The sequence below is a fragment of the Dipodomys merriami genome, unplaced genomic scaffold (assembly GCF_024711535.1).
Source record: "Dipodomys merriami isolate MVZ:Mamm:240054 unplaced genomic scaffold, mDipMer1.0.p SCAF_6, whole genome shotgun sequence".
Taxonomy (NCBI): Eukaryota; Metazoa; Chordata; class Mammalia; order Rodentia; family Heteromyidae; genus Dipodomys; species Dipodomys merriami.
Window position 1 is genome coordinate 7,369,779 of NW_027206179.1, and position 24,488 is coordinate 7,394,266.

The window sequence follows — 24,488 nt, forward strand, 5'->3', positions numbered from 1 at the left end:
TTACCTCCAATTAATCAGCAAAAATCTGGAAGTGGAACTGTGGCTCAATTGGTAGAACACTAGCCTTGAGTGTAAAAGCTAAGACACGGTACCCAGGTCCTAAGTTCAAGCCCTAGTACCAGCACATGCACACACACACAAAGCATCATCTTTATTGTGGGTGCTCAGTAATTGACCCCCCACTTTCACCTTGCATGTGTTTATTTGCCTGAGTAATCAGAGGAGGGGGAAGAGTCCCTCCCCAGGGCTGTGTCCCCCCACTTCCTCTACAAGATGGCACATGACACATTTCCTACACACAAGGCAGCTAGCTTGGAGGTAGGTTCTGCAGTTAGTTCTGTTTGACACATGAAGAAACCCAGACTTGGATGGCAGGCATGACATGCAGGAAGCCAAGGTCCAGCTGGAGGTGCTGCAGTGGTGACCCCCTACACCAGTAATCTGGCTGTTCTGGCCAGAGGCTCCTGCTAGCAGGACTCGGCAGGTGGCTAATGAGAGGCTATAATTCCAGAGTCAGAGTTCAGATCTTCTCGACGTAATTTCCTGGGAAGAGCCCCTCCTGGCCATGCAGCCTGCCTTTCCACCAGCCAGAGGAATCTGTAGGAGAACAGAATCTGAGAGGGTGCTCTGGAGAAAGCTTGCATGGCAGCTCTGTGTCCAGGACTACCAAGCTATGCTGCACAAAAGAGGGTGTGTTTGTAAGCTGCTTAACTTTGTTCTTGCGGGGAGACACAGGTGGGCAGCAATGGCGGCTGCCTGGCCATGTGATGGGTCTTACATGGACCCATGTGATGGGTCCATCCTCAGCCCCTGCCCCAGTACGAACCTTCCATGAGGATCTCAATGACTTCATTCACATTGAAGCTCAGCTCATCCACATCTTGGCCTATATACTGGTACAGTGCCCGACACCTTGGGCCATGGGTTCGAGGCTGGGGTTTGGGTCGACCCACACCAGGCACAGGTCTCTGCCCTATGCTGCGCTTCCTCTGCATGCTGTAAGAATGAGGATGGGGTGTTTATCACAGCCCCAAGTACTCCCTTAGCCCCTGGCCACTTCCTGGGACTTGAAGCCCTCCCACCCTACCTACCCTGCTACGCCCTGGTCAGGCACATTGAGGAACTCTGTGTTGAGCTCTGAGGGTGGTCGTGTCCGAGGTCGTCTGCTAGCCCCCAGAGCTGAAGATGGGGGGCCCATGGGAGGCCTCTGGGAGCTCCTTCCGGATGTGATCTCCAGGGGCAGGGGGTTTCTTTTGGCAGAGGGAGGTACGCCATTTCGGTCCAGGCCTGAGATGGAAGCAAGGATGAGGATATATGAGTTTTTGTTTTTGTTTGTCGGTCGTGGGGCTTGGGCGCTGTCCCTGCGCTCTTCAGCTCAAGGCGAGCGCTCTACCACTTGAGCTACAGCGCCACTTCCGGTTTTCTGGTGGTTTATTGCAGGTAAGAGTTTCATAGACTTTCCTGCCCGGGCTGGCTTTGAACTGCGATCCTCAGATATCAGCCTCCTGAGTAGCTAGGATTACAGGTGTGAGCCACCGGCGCCCGGCTTCTATAAGAGGAATCTTTAGCTTCACATTCCCAGTCTGAGAGAGAAGGTGGCCACACTCTCAAGCCAGTGTGGTAAGGACTGAATCTGAGGGAGACAGGAAGACTAGAGGGATATCAACCCCATAAGAGGGCTTTTGTGGGTGGGTCTTGAAGGATGAATAGGCATTTCACAACTAGTGTGAGAATCCGTGAGGCAGGTAGAAGCATAAATGTGATGAGTGTGACAAAATGAAATGTTGTTTGCATGACAGGATGGAAGGAGAGGTCTGTGGCTAGCTGGGGTTGGTTCATGAAGAGTTTCAGATATCAAATTAAGGAAGTGGTGCTGTGGCTCAAGTGGTAGAGAGCTCTCCTTGACTGAAGAGTGCAGGGACAGCGCCCAGGCCCAGAGTTCAAGCCCCACGACTGACAAAAACAACAAAAACAAGGACCTAGATGTCAAATTAATTTTAACCTGTATTCTGTGGAGAATGAGGCCATATGATGAAGTCTGGACAGAGAAGATTCCCTTGCCAGTAGGTCTAGTCTAGACCATGGGGTCCTCTAGAGGCAAAGGTAGGTAAAAGGGAGGTGTATCTTACCTCTGGGGGGCCCAGGGGCTGCTCGGGTAGGGGCCTGGGAGGATCTTCGGGGTCTTCCCTGGGTCATCCCCTTTCGTGTGGGCTCTGAAAATGGAAGAGTCATGTATTTCAGCAGTGCACAGGTCAGACCAAGCTCTTCACCCCATCTGCAAATCCTGTCCACCATGGCTCTGCCCATGACCACGCCCCCTTAGGCTCATTGGCTTTTTCATCAGCAACGCCCACCACTCCAGGATCTGCTCCTCACTTGCACCCCTACCATTCTAGAATGCCACGCCCTCCCACATTTCTCTTCCAGTCATTGGCTGCTTCTCTAAGGCCTCGCCTCCAGTTGCCTCTGGAACGGCCCTGATGTGACCCTTGCCCACTCCAGAGGAGTCCCCCAGGCTCCGCCCCTCAGCGTTGATTGGTCCATGTAGGCACCGCCCACCCACACAGAGCCAGCCTCTTCCAGATCACGTCTCTTTGGCTCTGCCCTTTAGTTCCCCGCAGACTCACTGGAGCTCTTGGGCAGTCCATCGCCCACGCTGACCGTGAGGGTCCGGCCACCAACCTTGAGCACCGCCAGGTCGCCGGAACCGCGGGAGAAGGTGACACTGCGGGTGCCACCTCCTCCCCAGCCCTCCTTCTTCACTCGGAACTGTAGTCTGGAGGAGAAAAGGGAGTTCGGGGGTAGCAGCTGGGGTGTGTGTGTCTCTCTCTTCCCACCGCAGCCTGGCAGGGCTGGGGAAAGTGGGTGGGGCTGTGGCCCGTGGGGTCCATCCAGGTCCTCAGGCCCAGCTGCCTGCCCATGGATGAGGATGAGGGTGTACTTGGGGGGCCTACGTGTCGCTGAAGGTTAGGGGCAGGGGCCTCCGGGCCACCTCTTCGAAGCGCTTGCACAGAAGGCTGATGAGCTCCGTCTTGAAGATGCTTTCCAGGAAGCTGTCTGCGGCGTCCTCTTGGAGAATGAAGAAGTCGTCTTGTCGTGTGCTGGGGAAGATAGGAGGAAAGACAGGTACAGGATAGATGGTGGTGGGGGGGAAGGGGAGGTTGGAGAACTGACTTGTGGGATCCAGTAGGGGAGGGTCAGGTAAGGAGCAAGAAAGAGAAGGCTTAGGTGCGGTCTGGGTAAGGTCCAGGGAGGGCTCAGGGAAAGGAGGAGGCACTGGTGGCTCATGCCTGTAATCCCACCTACTCAGGAGGCTGAGCTCTGAGGATCCCAGTTCAAAGCCAGCTCAGGCAGGACTCTCATCTCCAATTAAGCAGCCTGTCTGATGGGCTGTTAAAAATCAGAAGTAGGCTGGGTGCTGCTGGCTCACACCAGTAATCCTAACTATTCAGGAGGCTGATATCTGAGATCACAGTTTGAAGCTAGCCTGGGCTGGTAAGTCCATGGGCCTCTTATCCACCAATTTAAACAGCACATAGCCAGAAGTGAAGGTGTGGCTCCCATGGTAGAATACCACAGTGCAAAATCTAAGGGACAGCAGCACCCAGACTAAGTTCAAGCCACCAGTACAGAAACACACACACACACACACACACACACACAAGTGCAGCTGAAGGGTGTCTATGGGGCAGATAAGGGAACTTGTCTCACCTGAGGGAGACACCTCGCAGGGCCTGGATGTCCAGCTTCTTCTTCAAGATTTCACGCACCTGGCCTTTCTCAGGTCCCTTTTTTACCTTCTCTCGTCCAATCACATATACATACTTGGGTGTCAGGATCAAGTCCCGTCTGATGGGCTGTGGAGATGAGGGACAGAAGGCCTGGTGGCTGGAGTCCAGGGCATGGACCTCAAGCTGAGAGGGTATACCTGCCACAAAAACTTGACCAAAGTGGGGTGGGGTGGGGGCATCCAGGCTGTGTGAAACTATCTACCCCAGCAAATTTATATGGATGACCTCAATATACCTGCCCCATGGGACTTGCCCAGCAAGTTCCTGGGCTAGGTGAATCCAGTGAGTTATACCTGGTAGATAGGAATGTATACCTCAGGTGAGGGTATCTGTGCTAGATGAGGGTGTACCTGGGATGGAGGTGCCTGGCTGCTTAGGCCAGGTGAAAGTGCACAAGTTGCCAGGCACTGGTGGCTCACGCCTGTAATCCTAGCTACTCAGGAGGCTGAGATCTGAGGATCGTGGTTCAAAGCCAGCCCGGGCAGGAGAGACCGTGAGACTCCTATCGCCAATAAACCACCAGAAAACCGGAAGTGGCGCTGTAGCTCAAGTGGTAGAGCGCTTGCCTTGAGCTGAAGAGCTGAGGGACAGTGCCCAGGCCCAGAGTTCAAGCCCACGGCCAACAATAAATAAATAAATAAATAAAGTGCACAAGCTGGGTGCACACGAGTACCTGTGCTACCTTGGGAGCACACACCTGATCAATCAATGCTGAATGGGTCAGTCAGGCCTTAGTGCCTGTGGACTAGGCCTCCTGGGCCTATGAGTGAGTCCGTGGATAGGTATATCTGGGCCAGGCAAAAATGTGGCCAATTGGCATAGGTATTTGTCTAGGCTGGGCGAGGCTAATGGATGGATGCACCTAGGAAAGGTAAAGGTGGGCCTGTGGTGTGTGCTTCTAGGTTAAGGTGATTTTTTTTTTTTTTTGCCAGTTTTGGGGCTTGAACTCTGGGCCTTGGCACTGTCCCTGAGCTCCTTTTGCTCAAGGCTAGCACTCTACCACTTGAGCCACAGCACCACTTCCACTTTTTTTCTGTGATTGGAGATAAGAGTCTTATGGACTTTCCTGCCCAAGCTGGCTTTGAACTGTGATCCTCAGATCTCAGCCTCCTGAGTAGCTAGGATGACAGGTGTGAGCCACCGGCATGTGGTTAGGTGATTCTAATAGATGCATGCCAGGACCAGGTAAAGATGTACCTGTGGTGAGATGGATGTATGGGAGATAGGTAAATATACACCTGTGGACAGGTATGTCTGGACCAGATGGGGCAATCCCTCTGGAGACAATCCTGGGTGTGTCCACCAGCTTGGGCCTCACCTTGAAGCGGCGGTCATACTTGGTGACCGAGTCAGCGAAGTCCACACGCTCCCTCTTGCCCAGGAACTGACGCAGCTCAGGCCGCTCCTCCAGCCCCAGATAGTCCCCGACAAAGTTCCGGTTGATGCTATTCCTCCTGCGTTCCTTCTTGTTGAGCAGGATGTTAGAAGCTGAGAGGACACAGGATCACTCCTGAAGGTCACGGGCTGGCTCCCTGTCTGCCTGTCCTCAGCCAACCCTCCTACCCAAAGCCTCTCACCTTCCTCCCGCATCTCCTCGTACTTGCGCACGGCTATGTGGCGCCGCCAAGCCTTCTGAATGGTGCGGGCAAAGCCATCGAACTTGCGCTCTCGCATTTCTTCCAGGAGGAAAAGCTGGTGGGGGGGGGGGCGGAGAGAACAAGCAGGTCCTGGTGTCTCCCCAAGGGCTGGAGTGTCTGCTTTTCCCCAGGGTCCCCCATTTCCCACATAGTCAGGCACTGTGGTCATGCATGGTAGCTCACACCTGTAATCCGAGCTACTCAGGTGGTTGAGATCTGAGTATCACGATTCAAAGCTACCTTAGGCAGAAAGTCTGTGAGACTTTATCTCCAATTAACCAGCAAAAAACTGGAAGTGGAGCTGTGGCTCAAGTGATAGAGTGCTAGCCTTGAGCACAGAAGCTAAAGGGATGGCGCCTAGGTCCTGAGTTCAGGTCTCAGTACTGGCACCACACACACACACACACACACACACACACACACACACACACACACACACACACACACACACACACACACACACACACACACACACACACACACACACACACACACACACACACACACACACCAGGAAACTTTTTTTAGTTCATTTAGATCACAAGATCCAGGGGACTCTCTCATTATGGGGCTCACATGAGGTGTTAAGCATGGAATTGAACAGTCTATTGGGATAGAACAGTCATGAAAAACTCCCAAATTCAAATAGAAATTTAGATTAAGAAGGAATAGTATTGGGACTGGGAAGGTGGCTCAGTGGTAGAGCGCTTGCCTTGCATGCATGAGGCCCTGGGTTCAATTCCTCAGCACCACATAAGCAGAAAAAAAAAGCCAGAAGTGGTGCCATGGCTCAAGTGGTAGAGCGCTATCCTTGAGCTGAAGAGCTGAGGGACAGCGCCCAGGCCCAGAGTTCAGGCCCCACAACACCCCCCCGCCCCGGCCAAAAAAAAAAGTAATAGTATTGTCAGTCAGTGATGGGAAATGCTAATAAAATTGAGGTTTTTTTTTTTTTTTTTTTTTGTCGTTGTGGGTCTTGAACTCTGGGCCTAGGTGCTGTCCCAGCTCTTCAGCTCAAGGCGAGTGCTCTATTGCTTGAACCACAGCACCACTTCTGGCTTTCTAGTGGTTTATTGGAGATAAGAGTCTCAAGGACTTTTCTGCCCGGTCTGGCTTTGAACAGCGATCCTCAGATCTCAGCCTCCTGAGTAGCTAGGATTATAGGCATGAGACACCGGCATCCAGCCTTTTTTTTTTTAGGGGGTCAGGTTTTTTTTTTTTTTTTGCTTAAGGCTAGTGCACTACCACTTTGAGCCACAGCTTTACTTCTGGTTTTCTGGTGGCTGATTGGAGATTAGAGTCTCACAGACTTTCTTACTTGGGCTGGCTTTGAACTGTGATCCTCATATCTCAGCCTCCTGAGTAGCTAGGATGACAGGCATGAGCCATCAGCCCCCAGTTTTACAGTAAGTTTTTTTTTTTTTTTTTGCCAGTCCTGGGGCTTGAATTCAGGGTCTGGGCACTGTCTCTGTGCTTGTCAGTTCAAGGCAAGTCCTCTACCACTTGAGCCACAGTGCCACTTCCGATTTTCTAGTGGTTTATTGGAGATAAGAGTCTCATGGACTTTCCTGCCCGGGCTGGCTTTGAACTGTGATACTCAGATCTTGGCCTCTTGAGTAGCTAGTATTACAGGCATGAGCCACCTGCACCCGACTAATGAGACTCTTACCTCTAAGTAACCACTAGAAAACTGGAAGTGGAGCTGTGGCTCAAAGTGGTAGAGCACTAATCTTGAAATGCTCAGGGATAGCACCGGGCTCAGAGTTAAAGCCCCATGACTGACAAAACAATAAAAATAAATAGATAAATGAAGATAAATGAAAAGAAAAAAGAAAAAAAAAAGAAAAAAGGAGCATTGTGATTTGAGATCAGCCCATTCAGACAAATTCATGAGACCTCTCTGAAATAGCTGGGACACACCTGGCATTCTAAATTATGTGTGAGGCTGAGATTGGGAAGATCGAGGTTTGAGGCCAGCCTGGATAGAAAAAGTCTAAGAGGCTCCATCTCAAAGGAGGGAAGCTAGATATGGTGGCACACGCCTGTGATCCCAGCAATGATGGAATGCACTCAGTTGCATGCCCAGCTAAGAAGCAAGACCTAGTTCTAAAATAACCAGTAGAAGGTCAGCTTGCCACCTGTAATTGGGAGGCTAAGATCTAAGGATCAAGGTTTGAAGCCAGCCCGGGCAAGTTGAGACTCTTATCTCCAATTAATCACCCAGAAAAGCCAGAAGTTGAGCGGTAGATCAAGTGGTAGAGCAAAAAAGCCAAGTGATTGCTGTAGGCCCTGAGCCCAGGCCCCAGTATTAGCGCATGCACACACAGAGCAGAAAAACAGGGCTAGAGGTGTGTGTATGTCTAATGGTAAAACATCTGCCTATCAAGTTTGAGATGAAGCCTTAGCACTGCCAAAGATAATTAGCACTTCACTCAGAGGACTTGTCACATATAGCTTTCATGTTCTGTGTTTCTCAGAGCAATTCTCCATGGTGTTCACATGCCCATGTGTGTGCCAGGCCTCCTAGGTACATTCTGTGTTTTGCTGACTGGATAGGGTATAAATAGAAGGAGGGCTGGGAATGTGGCTTAGTGGCAGAGTGTTTGCCTAGCACGCATGAAGCCCTGGGTTCAATTCCTCAGTACCACGTAAACAGAAAAGGCAGATTGACGCTGTGGCTCAAGTGGTAGAATCCTAGCCTTGAGCAAAAAGAAGATCAGGAACAAGTCCGGGTCCTGAGTTCAAGCCCCAGGACTGACAATAAACAACCAAACAAACAAATAAGAGAAGACCAGACAAGGGGCTGGGAAGGTGGCTCAGTGGTAGAGTGCTTGCCTTGCATGTATGAGGCCCTGGGTTCGATTCCTCAGCACCACAGAAGCAGAAAAAGCCAGAAGTGGAGCTGAGGTTCAAGTGGTAGAGCGCTAGTCTACAGCTGAAGAGCTGAGGGACAGCGCCCAGTCCCAGAGTTCAGGCCCCATGACTGACAAAAAGAAAAGAAAATGAAAGGAGACCAGCCAGGTAGGAGTGGGTGGTCCACTCAACTGGGAACCATCTCCACACCTTCTGGACAGGTGAGACAAGCACCTGAAATGTTATTTCTGCTCTGTGAAGAGGACCCAGTGGCAGTACTGGGATTTAAACTCAGGGCTGGCTTGCTTGCTTGGTACTCTAGACTTGAGCCACACTTTCAGCCCAGCTTTTTGCTGGATATTTTGGAAGTGGAGTCTAGTGGACTTATCTGCCAGGCTGGCTGAGAACCATGATCCTCCCAATCCTAGTCTTCCCAATAGCTAGCACCTGGCTCTCTCCTCTCTCTTTGAGACTAGGTCTTGCTGTGTAGCTTCAAATTCATTATGTAGCTCAGTCTGTCCTCCATTCTCCTGCCTCAGCCTCCGAAGTGCTGGGATTACAGGCATGCACTACCATGCCCAAGTATTTTTCCTCTCTCTTATCTCTCTGGAATTAGTGTCTTTCTCCATCTATTTTTCAGTTTTTTCTCAGCGTCTCTCTCTCTCTCCTCTTTCTGGCTCACTCCCTTGTTTGTGCTCACTTACGGACTCTGGGTTCTTCACGAAAACCTTGGTGCTGCCCATCTGGTACTGGTCAGGATCCATGTTGACCGCCCGAAGCAGGTGCTGAACTCCCTGCCGTTCGTCCCCACGCCACCGCGGCCACGTTTCAGGGGTCAGAATGGCGTACCTGGAGACAGATGGGATTATGGGGGGATGGGGGCAGATGGGGCCAGCTGGCCATTCTGATGAGGGGCGGGGCATTAGGAAGGGGAGTGGCATTGGGGAAGAGGTGGGTCGGATCTTGAGGAGAGGTGGGGCATCCAGGGGGGCTGTGCTTCGGGCAGGGGCGTGGCGTCAATGAGGGCGTGGCATCGAAAGGGGTGTGGTGTCGGGAGGGGCGGGGCATATGGAGGGGGCAGAACACGGGGTGGGGTGTCGAGAGGGGCGGGGCTCCTTACCTTTGCAGGAACTTGGAGAACTGGCGGCGGTATGCGAATCCTGCCCTGCGCACCCGAATGTTCTCTCTCAGGCCTAGGTACTCCACCTGGTGCTTGACCCTGTTGGGTGGGCGTCCTGAGTACCCAAGGGCTGGAAAGTGCACCCCAAAGGTCGGGGGGGGGAGGAGCATCTAGATTTGCGCTGGGGCCAGTTCAGAGGTCTGGGGGGCTTTGAGACTCAGCTTAGAAGGTTGGGAGAGGGGCCTGGATTCATCCCCGTGGTCAGTTCTGGAGTTGGGGTCTGGGGAATTGTGGAGGTATGTGTGCAAGTCCCTGGATCATCCCACGCTCAGTCTGGGGTTACCTAGGGGGTCAGGGGTGTCTTGTTGAGTTTTGACTGAAATCGTGAAGCCCCAAGGGGTTTTAAGCTGGTCTCAAGGGCTCAGTGTGTGGGTCAGGTGACATGGGTAGGTCCAACTAGTGGCCAGACCGGGCCAACTGGGGTCACCTGTTCTCCTCCCAGTCTCGGGGTCGCTTGGTCTCGTTGGGTTTGATGCAGCGGATGTAGTGGGGTGTGCACCTCTTCAGGGTGGCCACAAGGTCATTGGCTTGTTTCTGAGACAGAGAAAGGCAGGTGGTCGAGGGAACAGGCATAGAGGTAGGTCCCTGGGGCCTGTTTCTTCCCCCATCGCCAATAAACAGAGACATGGAAGTGGGGGGCGGAGGGGATTGAAGGCACCTGATAGGCCACAGGTATGCACACCTCACCTCTGATTGCTTGTGTGTCCATCCCCCTCCAGCCCGAGACTTGAGTTCAACATATAGCTTGGTGGTAGTAAGTGCTGGGGAAAGGCTGGTTGCCTGGAGAGTATTTCTACTGGTCTTTTAGGGGGACAAGGGCTTTAGAGGTGTGCAGGAGTCAGTCTTGGCTTATGCACTTTAATCACTTGGGTAGGACAAGGAAGGAACTCAGCCCCTCCAGGTGAGAGGACTAGTGGCAGTGGCAGGACAGATTCAGCGTGGCTGTGTCTCTGACTAATGCCTTGCCCTCCTTGAGCCCTTGGCTCCTCAACTTCTAAGTGGGCCTGCACCATTTCTGTGTGTCAGTGTCCCTGTTGCACTAGGATTCGCTGATTGGCTGTTGGTATATTATAGGGGTGGGCCTTCCATGTTCATGGCAGCCTTTTGAATTACAGCCGAAACATGGAAGTAAGCCAAGTAAAACCTAAGGAGGTCCATTCACGTGGAATATTACTCAGCTGCAAAAAGGAAGGCAATTCTGACATGCTGAGACATGAGTGAATCTGGAGAATATAATGCCTAATAAAAATCAACCCCACACAACAAATACTGTGTGACCCTCTCATAGGAGGGCCTTGGAGTGGGGTCACAGAGTCAGTAGACAAGAAGTTTAACAGAGGGCCTGGGACGCGCACGTGCGCACGTGCGCACGTGTGTGTGTGTGTGTGTGTGTGTGTGTGTGTGTTTGTGTAGAGGGCTGGGAGGGGAGTTGGTGTTTCACAGGGACAAAGTTGCAGTTTGGTAAGATGCAAAAGTGCTGGAGATGGATTGTGCGGGTAGCCACACACAACGCAAATGTGCTCATGCCACTGAACTTCCACGCACACTAAAAGGAAAAATAGCCAATCTTATGTGGTTTTTTTTTTTTTGGGGGGGGTCAGTCTGGGGCTTGAATTCTAGGCTTAGGACTTGTCCCTGAGCTCTTTAGCTCAAGGCGAATGCTCCACCACTTGAGCCACAGTGCCATTTCCGGTTTTCTGGTGGTTTATTGGAGATAAGAGTCTCATAGACTTTCCCTCCTGGGCTGGCTGCAAGCAGCAATCCTCAGATCTCAGCCTCTTGAGTAGCTAGGATTACAGGTGTGAGCCACTGGTGCCAGGCCTTATGTGTATTTTACAAATGAGAAAATGGGTTAGAGGGGTAGCTCAATGGGAGAATGCTTGCTTAGCACCTATATAGGAGGCTTTTGGCCCAACCTCAAGCAGTTCAAAGAAAAGGAGGAAAGAAAGAAGGTGGGAAGGGCAGGTAAGAGAAAGGATGGAAGGAAGAAAAGACAACAATAAAGAGACTAAAAGAATGAAGAAAGATGGGCTGGGAAATGTGGCTTAGTAGTAGAGTTCTTGCGTAGCATGCATAAAGCTCTGGGTTCGATTCCTCAGTACCACATACACAGAAAAAGCCAGAAGTGGTACTGCTGAGGCTCAAGTGGTAGAGTGCTAGCCTTGAGCAAAAGAAGCCCAGGGGACAAGTGCCCAGGCCCTAAGTTCAAACCCTAGGACTGCAATAAATAAATAAATAAATGAAGAAAAAAAGAAGATAAGAAGAAGAAAAAGATAAGGAAGAGTAGGAGGAGGAGGAGGAGAAGAAGAAGAAGAAAAAGAGGATGAGGAGGAGGAGGAGGAGGAGGAGGAGGAGGAGGAGGAGGAGGAAGAGGAGGAGGAGGAGGAGGAGAAAGAGGAAGAGGAGATGATTGGCAAATGACCAGTTACAGACAATGGAGAGAGAAACTATGCCAGCTGGACAGGGCAAACCATAGTCACCTCCAACCCCTCTTCCCCCTCACATATCCTAGACTCACCTTGATCTTGGAGCCAGCAGTGCTAGGGCGGCCCTTCTTGTCTATGTCCAGCTTCTCAGGAAAGAGCATTCGGAGGAAGTCCCTGGGCAGGAGAGAGGACGTGTTGGAAGTGCAGCTGGACCCTGGGGCATCCCTCCCAGAGGTGGGTCGCTGCTGTGCCAGGATGCACAACAGGATTCTCCCTGAAGGAGATGGGTGAGGGGTGAGGTTGGTGGTGTCCTTTTGCTGCGAAGAAGTATGTGTGAAGATTTTTGTGGTTGACTCTCTGCAGATAATAGTCAACGATGAGAAATACCCTAAGTGTCCATCAACTGGGGATTGCATATGTATATATATATATATATATATATATATATATGTATATATACATATATGTATATATGCATATATTCATATATAGATACGTATATACATGCATGTAGTATTGAGGCTTGTACCTCCCACTTGCTCAGCTTTCTTGCTCAACGGGTGCTCTACAAACTTGAGCCACACACTTCCAACTTTTTACTGCTTGATGGGAGTTAAGAGTCTCAGACTTTCCTGCCCAGGGTTCACTTTGAAGTATGATCTCAGAGCTCAGGCTCCTGAGTACCTAGGATGACAGGTATGAGCCACTGGTGGGAGCATGGCTTGTTTTGTTTGTTTTTGCTTGGGGGTAATGGGGCTTGAACTCAGTGCCTCTGGCTTGTGAGGCAGGTGCTCTGCTGCTCAAGCCACATCCCTTAAGGCCTGAATCAGTTCTCGCCACATGAGCCATGCCCCCCAGCATGCAAGCCACACCCCCTCACTGGAGCCACACCCCCTCATTTAAAAATATTTTATTGTAAGGGTGATATACAGAGGGGTTACAATTACATAAATAAGAATGCCAGTTGAGCAAGTGAGTGGTTTTGAGTTCCAATCATAGGACCTCCGGAACCAAATGGAAATGGTAGAAACTGGTACCTAGCTATATCCAAGGTGTGTGTGTGTGTGTGTGTGTGTGTGTGTGTGTGTGTGTGTGTGTGTGTGTGTGTGTGTGTGTGTGTGTGTGTGTGTGTGTGTGTGTGTGTGTGTGTGTGTGTGTGTGTTTTCTGTGCTAAAGAGACAACTGTCCAACCAGTGCTTTTCAGTGAGGAGCTCAGGATGGGAGCTGTAAGGAGTTGGTCCCAGGTTTCTCTGGGGAGAATCCCTGAGGATTAGAACAGGATTCATTCGTGGGGTGCTGGCTGGGTGATAGAACCCAGGGTCCTCATGCATGCTAAGTAAGCACTCTGCAACTCAGCTATGTTCACCCCCAGCCTGTGCAGTTGGAGATCAGAACTTTGCCTCTACCACGTGCTGCCCCTGACAAAGCCCCTGGTGTGATGGGGGGCTCTGTGGAAGGTGGTGTGGCCCCCAGTCCTCCCTCCATCTCTGTGGTGGTGGTGGTGGGGCTATGCCCGAGGTGCCCCAGGCCCTGGAACACTCACTGCTCACTAGTCTGCATCAGTTCGATGAGGTCAGTGAAGAGAACATCTCGGTTCCTCTCGCAGAAGCCGCTGACGTTGTAGGAGACCTGGGAGGAGATGGGTGGGAGGGGTGAGGTGGGGTGGGCACTGATCAGGGATGGGTCTCTACCAGCCTGCTTCAGGGCTCTGAAGGAGGGAATCTAACCCACTTTTGGTGGCTTGCAGGAGCTTAGGAATTTGCTTTCCAAGGTAGGATCTGGATGGTGGGGGCTGTGTGCTGGTTTGGGATTGGGGTGACAGTTCATGTTGGGGTTTAAGGTGCTGTGCATGCATAGGGAAGGGTCCTGATTGCCCAAATTGGGGCTCCTGGTGGGGGTTCCAGCCAAGCTGAGGCTGTCACGTGTGGGGCCTGTACACACTGGCACCCTGGGCGCTGGAGAAACAGGGAGCCAGGTTCTAGCAACCTGGGGGTGGGGGCACTGGGAGGGTCCCTGATCAGCAAGGGGAGGGAGGGACACACTTTGCCAGCATAGTGGTGGATGACGAAGCCAGCACTCCAGCTGTTGAAGTGTTCGTGGGTGCCCACGGCCGCCTGCAGCTTCTGCAGCAGCGTCTGGTCAGCGCCACCGCCTGTGGCGTGCATGGTGGCACACACGTCGTCCAGCACGCTCATGATGCCCGGGGGACTCTGTGAGGGAGCAGAGGGGGGCTCAGGCTGTTCCCCTGCACCCAGCTGTGTGCGTATGGGAGGGGAGGGCTCCTGTGGTCACCCTCTGGCTGGGGTGGAAGACAGGATAGGGGACCCCATTAGGGATCCAGGCCTCTTTTTCTTCTCTAGACAGGAGTCATTTGGTGGAAGAGCCAACATGGCTATCCCAAGGCTGAATAAATGAGAGAGGGGAGCAGGTGTGCTGTGGGACATAAGGCGATGGTGGCAAGTCCTGGGGTACATAGCCATCCTGGGGGCTACCAGGCCCCAGTTCTGGGGTACAGCAAGACTTCCTAAAGTCTGTCCTGGCTCTCACCAGCTTGTTTTCAATGAGGTCACAGACGATTTTGTTGTTGAAGTACTCGATGGGGGTCCAGCGGATGCCCTCCTGCACGTACTCCTCCTGGGGGGGCACAGAAAAGGGGGTACAGAATTTTTTTTGGGGTCTGGTCGTGGGCCTGAACTCTGGGCCTGGGCGCTGTCCCTCAGCTCTTCAGCTCAAGGCTAGCGCTCTACCACTTGAGCCACAGAGCCACTTCTGTATTTTTTTCTTTTTGCTTATGTGGTACTGAGGAATCGAACCCAGGGCCTCATGCATGCAAGGCAAGTGCTCTACCACTGAGCCACCTTCCCAGCCCCAGAATTATTTTTCAGTGATACTAGGTTATTGAATTCAGGGTCTAGCACTTGCTAGGTAAACACCCCACCACCCAAGAGCCATGCCTTGCGGGGCTCAGTGGCTCACTCCTGTAATCCTAGCTACTTGGGAGACTGAGATCTGAGGATCGAGGTTCAAAGCCAGCTTGGGTTTTTGTCTCCTAACCACCAGAAAACTGGAAGTGGTGCTGTGGCTCAAGTGGTAGAGAGCTCTCCTTGAGCTGAAGAGCTCAGGGACAGTGCCCAGACCCCAGAGATCAAGCCCCACGACTGACCAAAAACAACAACAAAAAAGAGCCATGCCTCCTAGCCTCCATCAGTTATTTGCAGTGTTGGGTCTGTCTTTATGCCCGGGCTGGCCTGAGCTGCCATCCTCCTGTTTGGCAGGAGTGGTTGGGATGACAAATGAGTGGCACCATACCCAGACATTGCTTGAAATGGAATCTCATGAACTTTTGTCTGGGCTGGCCTTGGACCAAGACCTCAGGATCTCTGCCCCCAAAGCAGGTAGGATTACAGGCTTGAGCCCCTGCACCCTATCCCTCTAAATGGCACACCCCCAATAACCTAAAGACCTCCCAGTAGGCCCCACCTACTGGGGTTTGCCACTTTCCAATAGCACCATTTAGGTGGCCAGTGGGACTTCTCTTTCTGTGTCTCTTTGTCCTCTCTGTCTCTTTCTTTGCCCATCTGCCTGCCTGCCCGCCCTCCTGCCTGCCCACCCGCCTGTCTGTCTATCTGTCTGTCTGTCTTCCTAACCATGAGGTGAGCAGTTTGCAGTTTGCTCATCAAATACTTCCCATCGTCACCATCAGTGTCTCCATTAGAGGCCTAAAGCTCTGAGTCTTGGACTGGAATTTCAATGCCCTGAGCCAAACAAAAAGCAAAACCCTTTCCTCTTTATAAGCTGATTAGCTCAGGCATTTCATTATAGCAATTCGAAACTGACTGACACAACAAAGGGAGAGGCAGGAGAGGGGGCACAGTGGATTCCCAGGGACCCCCCTCCCCACATGGCCAAACTCCATCCTTGGTTGCCCTGCCCACCTGCTCTGCCTTTAGGGTGAGTTCAATAAAGATTTGTTGCAGCTTTTCATTGACGAAGTTGATGCAGAACTGCTCAAAGCCATTTTTCTGCCAAGGAAAGAAAGGGGTCTCTTGTCACTGGGGTGATGCTGGAGGCTGTCCTGGCCACTGGGTTACCTCAAAGTCACAGAGGGGAGCAGGATGAGGGCTGGGGTGGGGATTAGAGGCCCAGGGACCAAACCTGGAAGATCTCAAAGCCGTAGATGTCCAGCACACCGATGCTGTACTCTTCCTGGGGTTTCTGCATGGCACGGTTAATGGCCTGTGTACAGGTGGGGACCAGTTAGTGATCATCCGCACAAATCCAGGTTGCCCGCAAGCTACTCTCAGAGTCTTTCTTGCTCTTTCTCTGCCTGGTATTCAAGTTTGAACTCATTCACGCCTCCTCTGGCTTGGCTTGCTTGCACACAGCTTATGCTCTATCCCCTGAAACACACCTCCAGTCCAGCTCTTTGCTGGTTAACTGGAGATTGAGCTAGAAGGCTTTTCTACCCAGGCTGGCTTTGACCATCATCCTCCAGATCTCAGCCTCTTGAATATATAGGGTTCAAGGAGTGAGTCACTGGTCCCTGGCTTTTTTTTTTTTTTTTTTTCTTTTTCTTTTCTTTTTTGTGGTGCTGTGTCAGGAACCCAGCCTGGAACTCGCTGGGCAAACTCAGCACTAAAGCTGGGAATGTGGCTTAGTGGTAGAGTGCTTGCCTAGCATTCACGATTCCTCAGCACCACATAAACAGAAAAAGCCAGAAGTGGCATTGTGGCTCAAGTGGTAGAGCGCTAGCCTTGAGCAAAGAGAAACTCAGGGACAGGGCCCAGGCTCTGAGTTCAAGCCTCTGAGTTCAAGCCCCATGACTGGCTAAAAAAACAAACAAACAAACTCACAACAACAACAACAACAAACTCTCAGCACCAAGCCCCACCCCATCTTAAGATGGTGGAGATGGATAAAACACTGAGGTCAATGCCTGCACATACTGTTATATAACGTTTTGCTGCAATTGGGATTATTTCTTTTTCTCAGTATTGGGATTTGTAGTTGCTGGGCAGGTGCATTGTTTACCACTTAAATTGCACCCACAGCCCTGTTTGCTTTGATTCTGAGATAAGCTCTTACTTTTTGCCTGGGGCTGGCCTGTACTATGATCCTTCTATTATATTTCCTCCTCTAGCTGGGATGACAGGTACACACCACAGTGCTCAGCTTCTTCTGTTGAGATGGGGTCTTTAAAACTTTGAACTCAAGGCCTGGGTGCTGTCACTGAGTGTCTGTGCTCAAGGCTGGTGCTCTACCACTTAAGCCACACTCCTGGCTTTTTTGGTGTTTAATTAGAGATAAAAACCTCACGGGCTTTCTTGCCTGGGCTAGCTTCCAATCCAATCCTCGGATCTCAGCCTCCCAAGTAGCTGTATTTGCAGGAGTGAGCCACTGTACTGGGCTATGATTATTCTTGCCCTTAACATTATGTCATTTTCCCTTCTGCTCCCATTCTATCCATCACTTGTCTCCTTGGCAACCCTCTTCCCGGCTCTGGGTGATAAGAGAGAGGCAACTAGCCCTCACTGTGGGATGGGGCCTAGACGCTCACCTCCACCAGGAAGTCAAAGAGGCGAGCATACAGCCCCTTGGCCAGGGCATCGCGGGTGTAGGCCGCCTGCTCCACGTTGAGGGTGACATCGATAGACTCGCTCCGGCCGCCCCAGCGGCTGTCCATCTTGCGGCTGGTCAGCTTCTCCTGCAACCTCTCGCTGTCGATGCCCAGCAGGTAAGCAGGAAAAGCCAGGACTGCAGGCCAGGCATAGGAGGCAGCCGGTCAGGCTCTGGGGGACATACATGCTCCTCCCTCCCTCCCTCCCTCCCTCCCTTCCTTTTTATGCCAGTCTTGGGGATTGAATTTAGGGCCTAGGCACTGTCCTGTAACTTTCTTACTCAAGGCTAGTGCTCTACCCCTTGAGCCACTGCTCCACTTCTGGCTTTCTGGTAATTAATTGGAGATGAGTCTCATGGACTTTCCTGCCAGGGTGGTTTTTGAACCAAGACCCTGAGATCTCAGCCTCCTGAGTAGCTAGGATTACAGGCGTGAGCCACCAGCTCCCTGTCTTCCCCCATAGCACTGAGGAAACAGATGGCATTCATGAGGCCTCAGGCCTTCCCTCCCCCGCACCCAGACTCACGGTCCACACTTTCCACCCGTGCGTAGTTCCCCTCTTCACAGAAGCTGACGTTTCCCAGGTGCAGGATCCCAGCCACGAGCTGCAGGACTAGCTGCTGGACACTGGGTGGGATCCCAATGACCTGCATGGCGCCCTGTGGACACAACAGGGGACGCAGCCTGTGTCACCCACCTGAGTCTCCAGCCTGACCCCAGTGACAAGCTCCCAGAACCACAGCATGGACGCCTGACCTGGCTTTCATCCACTTGCCATGTGATGTTAGCTAAGTCCCTGTACCTCCCTGAACCTTGGTTTCTTTTCTCTCTCTCCCTCCCTTGTTCCCTCCCTCCTTCCTTCTTTCCTTCCTCCCCCCACTCCCTCCCTTTCTCTTCCTCCCTCTCTTCCTTTCTCTGTCTCTGTCTCTGTCTCTCTCACTGCAAGTACTAGGGCTTGAACTCAGAGACTAGCTTTTTTTCTTTCTTTCTTATTTACTTGTTTGTTTATTTTTTGCTGGTCCTGGGATTTGAAGTCAGAGGCTTTTTTTGCTTCTACCACTTTGAGCCACAACACCATTTCTGGCATTTTGCTGGTTCATTGGAGATAAGAGTCTCATGGATTTTCTTGCCTGGGATAACTTTGAACCTCGATCCTCAGAACTCAGCTTCCTAAGTACCTAGGATTACAGGCTTGAGCACCAGTGCCTGGTCACTGAGCCCTCTCCCCGCTCCCCCTCCCACTTCTCAAGGCTAGCACTCTTAACACTTGAGCCACAGCCCCACTTCCCAGTTCCGGCTTTGTGCTGGTTTTTGGAGATGATTCTCCCAGATTTTTCTGCCCAGGCTGGCTTGGAACCATGATCCTCAGGTCTCAGCCTCCTGAGTTACCAGGATGACAGGCTTGAGCCATTGACGTCTTCCCTGAGCTGTGAGGGAGTGGCTGGGGGGCTGGAATGGCGGAGGCCTGTTCTTACCAGGGTCTCACTGAAGTCATTCCGGTCATCGGTGCCATCTACCTTGTAGGTGTCTGACTGGTTGAGGTAGTAATAGTAGTCAGGGGGCATGAGCCCCAGGTTCTGCCGCTGCTCCTGAGAGGCTCCTTCCAGCAGCTGGAGATGGCCGAAGGTCTTGGGTGTAAGGCTGGCCCAGCACAGGCCTCCTGGTATCCTCCCCCACTTTTCCTGTCCCCCCAATGCCCCGTCCCATGCCCCCCATCTCACACCTGGTAATAGATGTGGAAGTTCCTCTCATTCTCATTCTGCATGACCACGCGAGATTTCTCTAGCAAGAAGTTGGAGATCTTGCCCCCGTCTGGCTCCCCACCACGGCTGAACTGGATCTCAAAGTACTTGCCCTGAATCCCAGAGAAACTAGTCAGCCCTCCTCCCCCACCCAACAAGGGCCTTGGGGCCCGGGCAGGGGTGGGGTGGGGCTGCAGGATTAGGGTCTATGAATCTGATCTCTCCAAAGAGAAATGGTACTTTTTGTGGAATACCTTAAAATTTCCCCTGACTGCACTCTTCCTTCCTTCCTTCCTTCCTTCCTTCCTTCCTTCCTTCCTTCCTTCCTTCCTTCCTTCCTTCCTTCCTCCCTTCCTTCCTTCCTTTTTTTTTTTTTTTCTTTTTGGTCATGGGACTTGAACTCTGGGCCTGGGTGCTGTCCCTCAGCTCCTCAGCTCAAGGCAAGTGCTCTACCACTTGAGCCCCAGCTCCACTTCTGGCTTTTTTGGTAGTAAATTTGAGATAAGAGTCTTATAGAATGGCGGCTGGGAAGGTGGCTCAGTGGTAGAGAGCTTGCCTTGCATGCATGAGGCCCTGGGTTCGATTCCTCAGCACCACATAAGCAAAAAGAAAAAAAGCCAGAAATGGTGCTGTGGCTCAAGTGGTAGAGCGCTAGCCTTGAGCTGAAGAGCTGAGGGACAGCACCCAGGCACAGAGTTCAGACCCCACAACTGGACCCCCCACCCCCAAAAAAAAAGAGTCTTATGGAAGCTGAGTGCCGGTGCTCACGCCTGTTAATCCTAGCTACTCAGGAGGCTGAGATCTGCGGATTGCTGCTTGAAGCCAGCCCAGGCAGGAAAGTCTGTGAGACTCTTATCTCCAATAAACCACCAGAAAACTGGAAGTGGCACTGTGGCTCAAGTGGTAGAGTGCTTGTCTTGAGCTGAAGAGCTGAAGGACAGTTCCCAGTCCCAGAATTCAAGCCCCGTGACCAACAAAATAAAACAAAAAACAAGAGTCTCATGGGCTTTTTTGTCCAGGTTAGAGTCTAACTGCAATCCTCAGATCTCAGCCTCCTGCATGGCTAGGATTACAGAAGGAAGCCACCAGTACCTGGCTCTTTTATCATTTCAAATGCAATATATTTCTTTCATTTATTTATTTGTTTTCTCTCAACCAATAATTCTTGAGATCTGAATTCATGGTTCAGTTCTTTTACTGTTTGGATATGTGGATCAGACCCTAAAACCCACAATAATAACAGTAACAACAATAAAAATAAGGTAATTTCCTAAGGTTCTTCTGTTTCTTCTTCCATAAACTGGGGTTGAGATTAAAATCCATCTCATAGATACCAGTAATTTTAATTTTCCTTCTATTGTTTTCATTTTCTCACTTGTTTTGGAACATTATGTGAATGAAATTATGTAGTATGAACTAATAATACACACAATGACATGAGTGGTTCTCAAAACACATACTGTTTGTACATTACTAGGGCTTGAACTTAGGGCCTGGCATGCTGTCCCTTAGCTTTTTCCCCTCAAGGCTGGTGCTCTACCACTTGAGCTATACCTCTAGGCTAGCATTTTGCTGGTTCATTGGAGATAAGAGTCTTCCAGCGTTTCCTGACTGGGCTGGCTTCAAATATGATCTATTCTGCTGGAGGACATGTTTTTTTTTTTATTATTATTATTATTTTATTTTTCCAAATGGACCGTACTTCTAAAAGTAGTTGTGTCCTGCTAAATTTGATCCTGGCTCTGTGTGTGTGTGTGTGTGTGTGTGTGTGTGTGTGTGTGTGTGTGTGTGTGTGTGTGTGTGTGTGTGTGTGTGTGTGTGTGTGTGTGTGTGTGTGTGTGTGTGTGTGTGTGTGTGTGTGTGTGTGCATGTGTATGAATGTGGGGGTGGGTGGAGGGAGAGGGAGGGTCATATTGACTCACAAAGCGGCTGGAGTTGTTGTTCCGCACAGTCTTGGCATTGCCGAAGGCCTCTAGGAGTGGGTTAGACTGCAGGATGATGTCTTTGACGTGCTGGAGGCAGTGGCAGGTAGGAGGGGGTGGGTCTGGGTCAGGTGGGTAATTGAGGAGGACACGGCTCAGCTCATCCCTCCCTCGGTCCCTTCTGGACTCACCTGGACCTTCTCTCCCCCTCCAGACACCTTGGAGATGTAGCCCATGATGTATTTGGCAGCCACAGTCTTCCCAGCTCCACTCTCTCCACTGGGGGGTCCGTGGAGGAAGGAACGGTCATGCATTGAGTACCTACTGTGTACCACACAGAACTCCAGATACCAAAGAAGTCTTTACCAGCTGGGTGTGGTGGCTCAAGCCTGTAATCCCAGATACTTAGGAGTGAGAAATCAGGGGGATTTCAGTTCCATGGCCTGGCCCAGGCAGAAAAGAAATTTGAGAGACCCCATCTCAATTAATGGCTGGATGTGTTGGGCATGCCTACCACCCCCTGTGACACAGGGCAGCAAATGTAGGAGGACTGCAGTCCAGACTGGCCAGGGCATGAAGTAAGACACTACCTTGAAAATAACCCAATGGAGCCAGGCACTGGTGGCTCACACCTGTAACCCTTGCTACTCAGGATGCTAAGATCTGAGGATCTTGGTCCAAAGCCAACCAAGGCAAGAAAGTCTGTGAGATTCTTATCTCCAATGAACCACCAGCAAACCAGAAGTGGTGTCGTGGCTCAAAGTGGTACAGCACTAGCTTTGAGAGAAAGAGCTTAAGAACAGCACCTAGGCCCTGAGTTTAAGCCCCACGACTGACAAAAAGAAAACAGAAAAAAATCCAGCTGGCATCAAATAGCACAAAATATTTGAAAGTAGAGCAAGGTGTTGGGGACAGAGGAGAATAGCCCTTGGGCCGCCAATTCTAGGCCAATGCCCCCATGGGGGGTGGGGTGACCTTTAGTGATCTCTGAGCCTCCACCCCCTGCCATACCTGATAATGACGCACTGGTTCTCCCCGTCGATGAGCATGTTCCGGTACATGTTGTCAGTGAGGGCGTAGATGTGCGGGGGGTTCTCATACTGGGCCTGGTGGAGGCAGGGGGGAGGTTGGGTCTCAGCTCCGGGCTGGGAGCTGGGAGGGGGGGGTGTCTTAGGGTTGGGGCCTGGGCCTCACCGCGCCCTGGTAGAGGTCGATCTCGCGGTCTGTGAAATAGGGCATCTGCTTGAAGGGGTTGACGGAAATAAGCACAGAACCGATGTATGTCTGAGGGTGGAGTAAGTTAAGGGCCATGCAATGTCCTCATTTGTCCCCCAAGGACCCCCTGGGGTCTCTTCTGTTTCTCATAGGCTCTCCAAAACCCCCACTGTTTGAAGATCTCAAGTGTGTCCCTACTCTCTTCAGGAAACAAAGCTGGGTCCAGAAAGGAGGTGAATTGGAGGGGTGTTGTAGCTGAACTACCAAAGGGCAGCCAGAGCTGTCCCCCGCCCTATCCCTGGGGTCAAATCACTGTCCTCTGTCCCCCCCCCTCCCGGCCACCCATCCTCCCTCAGGGTCTGGCCTCCTTCGGTGCCTCCTTCAGCCCCTCCATCCTGTCACCCCTTCCTCTACTGCCTGGTCAGCCTCCAGCCCTTCCCTGCCCGCCACGCAGGGTACAAAGATGTAGTCGTCCATGAAGCGTTTGCGGAGGTTGCCCACGATGGCGTCCTCCGTGATCTGAGTCAGCAGCACCATGTCGTCCACGCCGCTCTGCTTCACGTTGTGACTCTGCCAGTGGAACCGCTCCTTGCTGCCCTGGGGGTGGGATGGGGGTGAGCCATGCTGGAGAAGGCCTATCTGGTCCACCAGCTGCAGAGTCTAACCTACTTCAGCCCTCTCTGTCTTGGATCAAGATGACAGAATGGGCTGGGAAGGTGGCTCAGTGGTAGAGTGCTTGCCTTGTATGCATGAGGCCCTGGGTTCGATTCCTCAGCACCACATAAGCAGAAAAAGCCTGAAGTGATGCTATGGCTCAAATGGTAGAGCGCTAGCCTTGAGCTGAAGAGCTGAGGGACAGCACCCGGGGCCAGAGTTCAAGCCCCACACTGACCCCCCCCCCAAAAATGACAGACTAGGTCCCAGCCAATCTCTGATCTATCCCTGAGCGCGCCTTCTGTCTCTCTCTGTCTCTGTCTCTCTGTCTCTGTCTCTCTTTCTCTCTCCCCTAATCCTGGGGCTTGAACTCAGGGCCTCGGTGCTGTCCCCGAGCCTCTTTGTGCTCAAGGGTAGCAATCTACCACTTGAGCCACAGCGCCACTTCTGCATTTTTCCGAGTAGTTTATTAAAGATAAGAGTCTCATGGACTTTTCTCCCTGGGCTGGCTTCAAATCACAATCCTCCGATTTCAGTTTCCTGAGTAGCTAGGGTTACAGGTGTGAGCCATCAGCGCCCAGTGTCTGCGCCATCTCTTATGGACCCTCTCCTATTTTGTGCAAATGAATATGGATGTGCAAGTGACTGTAATTATGCCCTGACTGGCATTCCTTCCCTGGATCCTAGGGTTTAGGTTTAGTTTTTGTCTTGAGGAATCTCTTCACACAGATTTCCATAGTGGTTGCACTAATTTATAAACTGGACATTTCTACCTCTTCAGAGAAGTGTCTGTTTAGCTCCTGGGCCTATTTGTTAACTGGGTTATTGATTCTCTGGGGATTTGGTTTCTTGAGCTCCTTGTTTTTGTTTTCCTGGAAATAAGACCATTGTCAGACATAGCTGGCAAAGATCTTTTCATTCTGAGCTGGGTGACAGTGGCTCATACCTGTAGTCCTAGCTACTTAGGAGGCTGAGATCCAAAGATCATGGTTCAAAGCCAGCCTAGGCAGGAAAGTCTGTGCAATTCTTTGTTTTTTTTGTTTGTTTGTTTGTTTTTGGTCAGTTGTGGGGCCTGAACTCTGGGCCTGGGCGCTGTCCTTCAGCTCTTCAGCTCAAGGCTAGCACTCCACCACTTGAGCCACAGCGCCACTCCGGGCTTTTTCTGTTTATGTGGTGCTGAGGAATCAAACCCAGGGCCTCATGCATGCAAGGCAAGCGCTCTACCACTGAGCCACCTTCCCAGCCCAGTCTGTGAGATTCTTATCTCCAATAAACTACTCAGAAAAAGGCAGATGTGGCTCTGTGGCTCAAGTGGTAGAGTGCTAGCCTTGAGTGCAGAGAGGATCAGGGACAGGCCTTGCCCTGAGTTCAGAATGTTTATTTTAGCTTAGTGACAATATCCTGGACTGTGCAGAAGCTGTTTTGTGCATGCATGAATGCGTGTGTGTGTGTGT

At 51.6% G+C, this 24,488-nt stretch overlaps 1 protein-coding gene across 1 annotated transcript in view; it reads right to left on the reverse strand.

Annotated features, from left to right (window-relative positions):
- Positions 1–145: 145 nt before the first annotated feature.
- Positions 146–24,488, reverse strand: part of Myo1f (myosin IF) — a 34,994-nt gene continuing 10,651 nt past the window's right edge. The window contains exons 2-28 of the mRNA XM_070002430.1: positions 22,840–22,977; positions 22,360–22,449; positions 22,177–22,271; positions 21,357–21,444; positions 21,166–21,255; positions 19,225–19,356; positions 18,977–19,111; positions 18,028–18,160; positions 17,442–17,638; positions 16,040–16,120; positions 15,820–15,906; positions 14,432–14,518; positions 13,927–14,094; positions 13,428–13,513; positions 11,977–12,058; positions 9,886–9,992; positions 9,399–9,497; positions 8,983–9,127; positions 5,369–5,483; positions 5,110–5,279; positions 3,712–3,857; positions 2,955–3,101; positions 2,628–2,776; positions 2,130–2,213; positions 1,092–1,287; positions 827–996; positions 146–597 (exon numbers count right to left, since the gene is read on the reverse strand). Coding sequence (XP_069858531.1) covers positions 521–597; positions 827–996; positions 1,092–1,287; positions 2,130–2,213; positions 2,628–2,776; positions 2,955–3,101; positions 3,712–3,857; positions 5,110–5,279; positions 5,369–5,483; positions 8,983–9,127; positions 9,399–9,497; positions 9,886–9,992; positions 11,977–12,058; positions 13,428–13,513; positions 13,927–14,094; positions 14,432–14,518; positions 15,820–15,906; positions 16,040–16,120; positions 17,442–17,638; positions 18,028–18,160; positions 18,977–19,111; positions 19,225–19,356; positions 21,166–21,255; positions 21,357–21,444; positions 22,177–22,271; positions 22,360–22,449; positions 22,840–22,977 — 3,294 coding nt within the window. The 3' untranslated portion in view covers positions 146–520. The remainder of the gene's footprint in view (positions 598–826; positions 997–1,091; positions 1,288–2,129; positions 2,214–2,627; positions 2,777–2,954; positions 3,102–3,711; positions 3,858–5,109; positions 5,280–5,368; positions 5,484–8,982; positions 9,128–9,398; positions 9,498–9,885; positions 9,993–11,976; positions 12,059–13,427; positions 13,514–13,926; positions 14,095–14,431; positions 14,519–15,819; positions 15,907–16,039; positions 16,121–17,441; positions 17,639–18,027; positions 18,161–18,976; positions 19,112–19,224; positions 19,357–21,165; positions 21,256–21,356; positions 21,445–22,176; positions 22,272–22,359; positions 22,450–22,839; positions 22,978–24,488) is intronic.